Here is an 11546-nt window from a genome sequence, read left to right on the forward strand (position 1 = left end):
CAATTATTATTGGCTAGCCAGTTGCATTTTAATCACATGGGTTCCTACGAATTTGTTTAATACATACAGCCAGTTTATCCTCATGGTTCAGCTGAACATGACTGGCTTCAACTCCACTTTGCCTGAATTCCATAACCCTCTATTTCCCTTATAATTCAAACCACCTTAACTTTAAGGAAAATATTAAATGGATTTCATCCTAAGACCATGCTCTTCTTGATTGCCCCTACCAAGAAACCAACTTCATTTACCCTGTCAAGCCAACTGAAAATTGGCAGAAAATATAGGCCAAATATTCTTCATAGGTCAATCACATCATTCTGGAAGTCCACCCAGTGAACCTCTGCTGTGATGCCTTCGTGGCAAGTATATCCTTTCTTAAATGAGACAAAACAAACTTCAAGTCTTACACTTTTAGCAACTTTGCTACTTACTCCAACCTGTTTGCAATAAGAGCAACTTTCTAAGAGTGTACCTATATGTCAATAATTTTTCTGTATAAAGGTTTGTCGATTCTCTGATCACCAAGTCTTACACTTCCATATTCTGCTTTTTGATTCTTCCTACCAAGGTTGGGTTTGGAGTTGTGTATTGTTTTGTGGCAGCAATATAGTGAAGGCATAACAAATTACTAAAAGTTACAATTTCAATAAATAGTACAAAAGGAATAATGAGGTAGTGTTCATGGACCGTTCAAAAATCTGATGGCGAAGGAGTAGAAGCTATTCCTGAAACAATGAGTGTGCGTCTTCGGGCTCCTGTACCTCCTCCCTGATGGTGGTAACGAGATGAGGGCATGTCCCAAACAAAATCACTAACTTCCTCAGGTTATACCACTCCTTGGTCCATTGTGCAGAACTCATTTGCGGTCTGTCTCCTGATAGGTTAACTTCTTTGTATCATCAGCAAACCAGGCTACAAAATACTTAGTCCATTCATTCAAGCCATGTAGTTGTAAGTAGCTATGGCCAGAATATTAATTCCTGTGGCAACCCAATAGCCATAGCTTGTCATTTTGAAATTGACCCATGTTTCAGTACGCTGTATTGTCACCTACCCAATCCTCTTATTAATGTTAATACCTAACCTTATATTACCATGAACCTTTGTGCAGTAATGTTTTATGTAACAACTTACTAAGTATAAATGTACCACATTGACTGGTTTCCTTCTGTTCATGGTGATTTTACCTAAATAAATTGGCAGAAAGGATTTCCCTTTCATAAGAATAGAATATCTTTATTGTCATTGTTGTGGAGCAATGAGACACAGTTTAGCAGCTCAATGTTTTGCAGCATGACAAAGAATATATACATAAAATAAACTCTAAAACATCAGGAGTGCAGTCCAAAATTAATAATATACGGATGGGGGGGGGGGTAGGACTATTGCACACCTGCCATTCCTGGAAGTGTGATGCATTTCGCTACCGCCGTCTTAGGAGGGAGGCAGGAGAAGGGAAGGGGGTGTTATACATTTCACTGCTTATGGGTAGAAGCTGTTAAGGAGTTTCTTTGTTTTCGTCCTTAATGCTCTGTATCTCTTCCCAGAAGGTAGAGGGGAAAACAGGTGATGTCCAGGGTGAGTGGGATCCTTTGAAATACAAGTAGCCTTCTTTTGAAGTCTGCCAGTATAAATGTCTCTGAGGGAGGGTAATGTTGTGCCAATAACCCGCTCTGCTACCCTCACCACCCGCTTCAAGTCCTTCCTGTTCTGTTCTGTGCAGCTGGCAAACCACACTGCACAGCAATACGTCAGGAGGCTCTCTACAGTTGTCCGATAGAAGTTGGTCAGCAGGTGATGAGGGAGGAAAGCGTGCTTTAGCTTCCTTAGGAAGTAGAGCCTCTGTTGGGCCTTCCGCACCTGATAAGAGATATGGGCAGTCCAGGTGAGGTCAGCCGAGATGTGGACGCTGAGGAACTTGAAACTCTCTACTCTCTCCACCTCGTTCCCATATATGTGCAGAGCAGAGTGCTCGACACGCTTTGATTTCCTGAAGTCTACTATCAGCTCCTTGGTTTTTGTGATGTTCAAGTCCAGGTTATTATGACAACACCATTCTGTCAAATGCTGTACCTCCTCCCCATAGGCTGTCTCATCACAGTCTGATATGATGCCTATAAAGGTGGTATCGTCAGCAAATTTGACAATGGTGTTGGTGGAGTGAATGGTAGAGCAGTCATGGGTGAAAAGAGAATAGAGGATGGGGCTAAGAACACACCCCTGTGGTGTACCGGTGTTCAGGATGAGAGTAGATGATGTGTGTTCTCCCATCCTGATACTTTGATACCTTGGAGTCTGTTACTCAGAAAATCCAGTACCCATGAGCACAGTGAATCACAATGACTCTAATTGTAATATATTCTAACGTCTTGTTACCACTTTCTCAATAATAGACTGAAGTATTTTTGCCACTTATTTTATAAAACACTCTTTAAAAAGAGTTGACATGCCTGGTCACACTTTGTATTCTGGTAATAACCCTGTAAGTTCTTCATGCTCAAGTAGCTCTCCGACCCTCTTAAAATTATGGAATCAGCTTTCACCAACCTTCAAGAATAACAACACACTTTTCCTTTAGAACTTCCTGTCAATTATTTTAAATTATTGACTCATTTACCAGAAGAAGTAATTTACTGGGGGGGGGGGGGTGAGAGAAAGAGAAGAGAAGAGACTTCAATTAGGTCATTTTTTAGTAATTTACCTATAATCCTAATGCCAATAATTTCCTTTCTTTTCCTATATCCCAAGATGTGCTTGCATAGTAAATCTTAGAACCTTAAGGATTCCAATTTTTTAACATCTTTCTTGAAAGACAAAGTCTAAAATTGTAACCAGTGATTCCTGTTGGTCTGGCATCCTTTCCTGCTCCATTCATATTTCTAAGTAACCCAAATGTGCTTTTTTTTTAAACCCAAGATACCTACATCCCTCCAATCTTTAAATACTCCAAATTTCCTCTGCCTATGACTTTACAAAAATCAAACCATTTACACTATACAAATCTTGTTTTAGAATGAAAATACCCAAAACACTACAATTCCCACACTTGTTAAAAATCAGGTAAAGTAAATCATAAAACATTGGAAAGTTCTAACAGGTGTTCACTGCAATATTATTTGTTACACAATTTCTGAACTTCATATTCACATGGTCATAGCATCAACTGAGGAAGGGGCTGTATTGTTACATATAGTTTGAGTATTAGCATTCATACTTAAATAAAAATTTCAGATACCTGTCAACAACTCTCACTTCATGAATAACTTCAATAGAGCCCAGTTGATATTAGCATTTTATTTGCACTTTTTTTAAATCAGCTAAATCTTTGCCAAACCTTTATTAATCTAAAAGCTTTCAATTAATTCTCGCTTTTATACAATTTAGAAAATAATGTTTAAACACCAGAAATGTAAATCCTGTAACTAACATAATCAAACTAATTTCATATTAGCGTTCCAATACCAGTTACAGGAGCGGGATTTTTATCATTAATACGAGCAAGGATGTGTAAGTAGCATTAAATGATAACGTACTCTGATCCAACATATGCGATATGAGAGCATTAAATGAGAATCAAGACACAGCTTTAAACTTACCAAGGATAGCAGCTTTTTTTGTTAACTGAACACTGTTTAGGCACCAGATTTTGCAGATACAATTATTAAGACCAGCCATTAAGTAGAAGCTTTCAAGTAAACAACATATCAAGCAGTCAACTTTCAAACGAAAATCTCTTCAGAATGACACTGTTCTTTTATTATATCCAAACCCAGTATAAAATCTTACAAGACAAGATAAAAACTTTGTACATCTTGCTGCGTGACATATTTGCATGACGTTTTGCATTTATAACATTACTGTCCTGGTGCTGATAAGCTCTTGTTCATGAATTGCTTCTTTATAAAGCACGTCCACCACTGGAAAAATCAAGAACAAAAAAATCACTGATGTAACATTAAATCACGGTGCATATAATCATATCTGAATTATTTCTGCACTGTTCTAAAGTCTACCATACTATCCAATCCAAATTTCAACTTAATGTCAATTTTCCGCCATTACCTTCTAATCCAGAACCTGGAGTAAGTTTCAGTACTTATTACTCATTTCCCTCCTGAAAGTCACTTGCAAGTTTTCATTTAAAATTCTTTCATGGGATTTTGGCTTTGCAGGCTGAGTCAGCACCTTTGAGGTGGTGGCGGTGGTGAGCTGCCTTCCTGAACAGCTGCAGATCTTGAGGTCTAGCGAACCCTTAATGCTGTCAGGGTGAGTGTTTCAGCACTTTCACCCAGAAGGAACAGGGATGTTTCCAAGTTAGGGCTTGGGGGCAACTCTAGGTGGTGGTACTCCCATGTCTATGCTGCCCTTGTCCTTCCAGCTGGTAGAGATCATGTATTTGAAACGTCCTGTAGGCCATCAAACCTGGCATCTCTGCCTCAGGGACGTCACAAGTATATTCCATAACATAAATAATTCATTTTGCACTCATGATCTTAAAATCGGATTGAAGGAGACGAAGATAATCTGAACCAGCTGTACAATGTGTAAGCCAAGCAATCCAAAGCAGCAAAAATAAAACTGGAAACTTGCATCAAAACTGATTTTAATTCTAATCCAAATTCAATGCTCTAATTTTAATCAATCCAAAAGTGTTAAAGTATTATTGATTCTTAAGATTCAAGGTTGCTTAATGTCATTTCCAGTACACAAGTGTAAAGGAGAACAATATCATTGTTACTCCACATACAATTTTGCGTGCGCACACACATACACATATTAAGATAAACAACACAATAATAACAAAAACACAGTAAATACAAACAATAAGCTATCCTTTTGTATATACATGTACACAAGGTCCTGGCTTGGATGCTATGTTGCCTCTTCCTTGATAGGAATAGAACATGCAGTCCATCAGTAGGGCGGCTGGGCCCTTTCACAACACTGCCAGCCTTTCTCCAGCATCTTTCTGTACACATGTCCTGGTAGGGAGGATGTGGTGTTGGTGATGTGTCCGGCAGCTTTGAGTACTTGTAGTAAATTCTCCCTGTCCAATGCAGTGCAGTTTCCATGCCCTGCAGTGATGCAGCATATTAGGATGCTCTCTACTGCGCATCTGTAGCAGGTTGCAAGTAGTGATGAGCATAATCCAGCTCTCTTCAGCCTCCTGAGAAAGCAGAGGCATTGGTAAGCTTTCTTGATTATGCAGGATGTGTTTTGGGACCATGAGAGGTTGTGCAAAATGTGCACTCCCAGGAGAGTGAAACAGCTCGCAGTTTCCACGGTTGTACCGCTCATGTAAAGAGGGGTGTGGGTGCTACGGGTTCTCCTGCAGTTGATAAACATCTCCTTTGACACTGAGGAAGAGGGTATTTGCCTGGCACCAGCCCTCGAGCTCTGCCACCTCCTCTTAAAGTTTCAATACTGCAATTTCCAACAAAATTCATCAACGTCTTAGATAATGTTTGCAAAGATTCTTACAAATAATTTAATTTTTAGTGCACGGAAAACCAGCACTACACGGTGATCCCAGGTGACACCTTTGGGCTCTGCTTACTGCAGATAACTTCAGCCTGGATTTGCTGGAGGAACCAGGGTGGCAGTGTGTGATAAGCTGTTGCTAGAAGGGCCAGGTTTAATAGCTTATATTTATGCAGCTAAGTGACTGACTATCACTAGAGAAATAAGTAACAAGTACCGAAACTGTAACCCATGCAATAGCAAAAATCACAGACAAAAAAAATTAGGTCTGGATGGTGTGGCAGATTTTGGACCACTGCAGGCAATTTTTACATAAAACACAGATAAAATGCCATGTTTTAAGTTGTTGTAAGACAACAGCAATACACTTGCATGCCAGACAATACATTGCTCTTTAACCAAAGTACATCCCCAGATTATAAAAGGCCACTGAATTATTTGTAAGGATAATATGTAACACAGTTTGAAAAGTGCAGGCCAAAGCTTGTATGCATATGGTTGTTCCTCTCCATGTCTTGTAGCATCAGGCGGGAACCTTGCCGTTTCTTTAGCATTTGTCAGTTTTTTCTTAAAATGAGGTCAGGTTGCTAGCTCGACACTCAGTCGAGCACAAATGGAAAGCGTGCGAGGAGCTGGCTGGATTTGAACCCGGGACCACTCTCCTCGTAGTCCACTGCAGATGCCAATACACCACCAGCATATAGATATCCTTAGCACACAAAGAGATCAGTCTCATTTCAAATGAACCAGAAGACTGCAGTTAGTGGAAACATTCACAAAGTGTTGTTCTGAAAATTATTGTCAATTCCAGTAATAGCAGGGCAGAAAGCACTTTGCTTTCACATTGTGTGCACACAACAGTACTTCGCTTAATGACATTCCCAAAAATGATAATCAATCAGCAAATGAAAAATAAAATAATTATTAGAGCCACTAAAAATATTCTGGAAGTTATATTAAATGTTACACTCTACATAATAATTCAACAATCAAGAAAGAAATAGGTTTCTTAAAAAACTTAATTGCTCATGATCATTCATGTATAGTATTTTGGCACTTCCCAATAATTCTTTTGACTTCATTGAATTATTAACATTTTTGGCGAATCCACTTTCAGAAGCAACACCAGTTTAATCTGAGTAATGCTAGAACTCAGGAAACAGATGTCTCTGTTCAATAAACCACCTATTCAACAGAGAAACCGCACACATTAACACTACACAAAATCTGCAAGCGGGTGTCATTTGAGAAGATAGTGAATAGGTTAAATTTAATAAACCACTGCTAGGACAGCAATGTTTAGTACTTTTCAAATAGTTATTTTGTACATTATTTAAAGCAGGATAGTTGAAAAACTGCAGATGCTTATAAACTAGTTCAAATTTGAAAGGACAGCATGAAATTTCTGCATTGGAATGCAATTTTAAACATCTTGACTCACACAACTGCCACTGGTGGGTGTTATTACACTTTTGCTTTGCTTTTTTATCAACAAGGTAAATCATATGCCAATGTGTGTGTTTTAACCAACTGCTTGAAAGATTTCAGTTTAGACTCAGAGGTACACTCCTCCCAGGATAACACAGTTATTCAATATTCTTCTCCTGGCCCAAACAAAATGCAGCATGCTGTTATAAACTGAAAATTCCAGGCAAGTTTAATGATAAGACCAGGAGATTTTTTCTAGTGATGAGTCTTAATAAACATTTTAAAACCATCAGCTGTGATTAAACTTTACTGGACACTATTTATTGTTTTAATGTGGTTATAAGAGAATGAAGTCCTTTCTTAAAAGTCACAACTAGATCCCTTACCTTGCTGGGCTTGTCAGTCTGTTGATCAAATACTTTTTCACAAAGTCTCAGTCCAGTTTCTTGCCTGATCTGCTGCAAGTAAGCCCTCATCATTTCTGTAAAAGTAACCAGAATTTTCAGGATCTGGAACAAATCTGTTCTCAGGACTTGTACTATACGGCAATAAACTGGAACAACTGTCTAGCTATTTTTAGAAGGAGCAACTTCTGCACAGGCACAACTGATAAACCAGTACCTTCATACTGTGAAATAATTTCTAAATCCCAATGAGGTGTAGTTAGACTATTCAAAGCATTTTAAATATAATTTTGATCAACTTCATTACTAATATCGTTTCCACGTACCATCTTCCTGCTTGTGTCCAGGCTTTGCATACATAGCATTGAGGGGAAACCCTGGCTCTCCAGGAATGGGAAAGTTGGTTATTCCCAAGGTGTACATTTCTTTCTCCCCTTGACTTTTGGAGTTACACTATGTTGAGGGAAAATATAAAAACAAAATAATCAAGTCCTCAAAGATAAAAATAAGTCGGACTGTTTTACATTACAAAGAAAACTATCCAACAACTTGACAACTGATTACGAAACGACATCAGCAACCACAGCGGTAAAGAGTTCCTGGGGTTGTTCTAACTTTAACCTAGATAGAAGGAAGTGATCAATTTTCAAACAAATGCCTCACAATACAGAGCCATTTCAACTTCTGTTCCGCCTAATAGAAATCACTTCCTGATGTTATGAAGCAGTTCACGAATCGCATCATCTCAAGCAGCAATACAGAAGTTAAGCTGTGTAAACTGCCCATACCTTATAAGGGCAAAGCAAAGAAAAATGAAGCACACATCAGTGCTCCCTACCTTTTGCAGCTTTTTGAGACATTCAGTGATGTAAAGGGTGATATAAATTAAGGTTCTATCAGCTTCATTCTGTAATAAAAGCACCAGAGTGTTAGATAAATATGGTGCACAGTGTTGAAATAGAAACATATAGTGTATGTATCACTGTTTAATTAATTCCTGGCTGATCTGTATTTTAACTTCATCGCCCTGCCTTAATTCAGTAGCCTTTACTTGCAATGTCTAAGGAAAACCATTCATAGTTTATGGATTCTCATTTAATCTAATCAAGAGCTGCAGATAATTTTATTTTTATAACAACTTACTGTACTCAAGATACACATTAAACAGGACATTCTTAGTAGATATATTTACTGGTTAAATCTCCAAAATGATTCAACACAAAATGTAAAATGACTTAGAAAGTTTTGTACTAGTTGTTAAACTAAGTAACAGAGGGTTACTCTGTATAACAAATGTACTTTGGCCTTATGGCATGTAGTCTTGTTATGTCCCTTTTCCAGTTTGTTTCTTTTTCCCTGCTTTTGATGTCCACATTGTAGAGGGTTTTTAATTTTACATCAGTAACAGAACAAGGAGAAGTCATAGTCATACTTTATTGATCCCGGGGGAAATTGGTTTTTGTTACAGTTGCACCATAAATAAAAAAATAGTAATAAAACCATAAATAGTTAAATAGTAATATGTAAATTATGCTAGGAAATAAGTCCAGGACCAGCCTATTGGCTCAGGGTGTCTGACCCTCCAAGGGAGGAGTTGTAAAGTTTGATGGCCACAGGCAGGAATGACTTCCTATGATGCTCTGTGCTGCATCTCGGTGCAATGAGACTCTGGGCTGTATGTACTCCTGTGCCCAACCAGTACATTATGTAGTGGATGGGAGACATTGTCCAAGATGGCATGGAACCTGGATAGCATCCTCTTTTCAGACACCAGCGTCAGAGAGTGATTCACCTTCAGGCTTCTATGCTTCTTAGGATTCTAACTTGGCTTCTTCCCACCCTGATCTCAGGAAATCATAATGAACAACAGCCAGTGCAAAACCAAATTCACTCATTTTACATCAAAGTGAATTCACTCTTATCATACTCTATAATTTCCATTATTCCCTTCAATACTTTGCAGATATGACAACTTTCTAAGTTGGCAAGAAGAGGAACTTACCTTTATTTCATAGTTTTTAAAGAAAACATTTGCCTTAAAATAGTAGATAGCTTCATCAATTATATCAGTATCTTTGGCTGGAAGAGAAAAGTAGCAATGCAACAATAATCAATAGACATGCCAGTATCCCCTAAGCCAATAATTAATCATTTTTGTCCTCCCCAACCTGAATTCTACTAAAGCAGAATACCCCAACAGCTAATTAGCATTCTCTTTATTAGCAAACTAAAGAAGAAAATATTATACTGAGAGAATACGAAAGAGTGAACACATTACTAGGATTCATAGTTTGGTTTCCACAGTTCCATTGCCCCCTAAGAATGCAAGATATTTCCTAACCTACTTATTGCTTTAAACTGAGTGAATTTAGTACTCTTTTAAGAATATGGAACAAGTCCTCACAGGAGATGAAAACTGCATTTTTGATTACTTTTAGATTCAAAAGGCACTTGTGCACAATAATCCTTTCCAGATAATTTCTTCACCCAGGCATGCTCACATCTTTCTAGTGAGGCTAGGAAGAACAATTTACTTCATAACCATGCCTTACTTTCTCTAAGGAAATTAGTAGAAAAGACTGCTGCTAACACCACTATTACCAAGTTTAGACAGCAACAAGATTACTTGCCTTGTAGTTTCTCAAAATATTACCAATCATTGTCTTCAATTTGTTTAAATTATTAGGTTCTCCGAGAATGAAAGACTTGCACTCAATAAATGTAGCGTCATGTTCTCGATGTGTTACTACAGTAATCAATTAGTAACGCATATCTGGACAAATGCCCTGTGGCTCAGGAACTTTAAGAGCAATACACTGCCATACATATGCTTAAAATCTATGCATGCATATAATGTTTTGTTTGTAAAAGAACAATGGTGTTTGTTGGTCAACAAATCTTTTACTATCTTAATCAGGGTGACGCCAAAGACAGATTTGTCTGCATTGCATGCAATATTTTATATATGTGGTTATAACTTCTTGTCGGTAGCTTTAATTTCCTGTTTGCAGCATGAGCGTTTAGAATTTACTGCACACTTGCCTCACCCTCACTAGGAACTACCTCAAAATAACTTTACAGTTATTAAACAGAGTTAGATTACAACACTAACATTTAGACTGTATTCCTTAAGCACAACGCTACAAGTGCATAAGAGCACTGCACTGAATTTATGAAGTTCAAAACTTACTTTCCTTTGGAGCTGGTCCTTTGAATTGAGTTTTCAGTGGCAATAATGCCATATTTCCAATTAGTTTTACATCATGGTCCATGAGGGTTGAATGATAAGCCTGAGGAGGAAAACAACGATTTGCATTCGTCTTGAATGTTCAAAATTCATATTCCAAATTACGACACGGGAGATTTTTTTTATCGATCTCAAGACGCAGAATAACCCAAATAAAGATGCAGGATATCAGCAGTTAATATTATGAATCTGCATTCATTCATTTCAGAGCGATAAAGGCGAAGGCACACACAAAAAAGGCTCCCAAAATAATTTTAACATTGTTTAGGCCTCACTGGCCTACTTCCTGATCTCTCGCATTTATTTATTTGACATTTCGGTGTAACGGATTAACATACAGTCACGGCAGCTTAAATATAGGGCAATAAGCACAAATAAAACACAAAATGATATGTAAAACTTACCGGCATTTTAGAAATTTCAATAGAGCAACGAAATATTTCTGTCAGATTCTCTCGCTTCCGCTAGTCCCACCCTACCGGCTACGAGCACGTCCGGCCCCGGGAGCGAGCACGTCACTCCTACCACGTGATGCACGGAGACGCCGCTCTGCGTTTGCGCGAAGGAGAATTTTGTTCAAAATTGGCTCAGCTCGCTTTAGAATGGTTGGAGCGTTGTGTGCGTTTTATATGAAGTGCGCAGGTAATACTGTACGGGTTTGGTAAATGCATTTAACTGTCATGTGGTGGAAAAGTATAGTGATTATACTCACATTTATACGGATGGTGCGAAGGAACCTGAAACAGGAGTGACAGGGTTTGGGGTGGTTATACCAGCAAAAGAAATTGGAATCAGCAGAAGAACATCTGATAAGTTAGGGGTGTTTACAGTGGAGATGCTGGCAGTGTTGGTTGCGTTGCAATGGGTGCAGAAAGCCAGACAATTCAAAGCATTGATAAGCTCAGATTCATCCTCAGTTCTAGCAAGTTTAAGGTCTTTTCACACAAACAGTCGGCAAGATGTACTTTATGAAGTCCTTCAGT

General features: G+C 38.3%; 1 protein-coding gene across 1 annotated transcript; it reads right to left on the reverse strand.

The window, feature by feature from the left end:
- Nucleotides 1-3282: 3282 nt before the first annotated feature.
- Nucleotides 3283-11078, reverse strand: arpc3 (actin related protein 2/3 complex, subunit 3). The gene is made up of 7 exons (XM_072247947.1): nt 10968-11078; nt 10507-10606; nt 9319-9395; nt 8155-8223; nt 7643-7769; nt 7299-7393; nt 3283-3920 (listed from the first exon to the last, which is right to left on the reverse strand). Exons 1-7 carry the CDS (start codon nt 10971-10973, stop codon nt 3858-3860), a joined length of 537 nt encoding a protein of 178 aa, XP_072104048.1. The 5' UTR covers nt 10974-11078; the 3' UTR covers nt 3283-3857.
- Nucleotides 11079-11546: the final 468 nt, after the last annotated feature.

This window comes from Mobula birostris, chromosome 31 (genome assembly GCF_030028105.1).
Source record: "Mobula birostris isolate sMobBir1 chromosome 31, sMobBir1.hap1, whole genome shotgun sequence".
NCBI lineage: Eukaryota > Metazoa > Chordata > Chondrichthyes > Myliobatiformes > Myliobatidae > Mobula > Mobula birostris.

Excerpts from the sequence above, each read along its gene's own strand:
- arpc3 (XM_072247947.1), bottom strand. Across the intron at positions 8,224-9,318 it reads TTAAAAACTATGAAATAAAG|AATGAAGCTGATAGAACCTT; the intron begins GTAAGTTCCTCT and ends CTTTTATTACAG. Across the intron at positions 7,394-7,642 it reads TGGACACAAGCAGGAAGATG|AAATGATGAGGGCTTACTTG; the intron begins GTACGTGGAAAC and ends TTACTTTTACAG.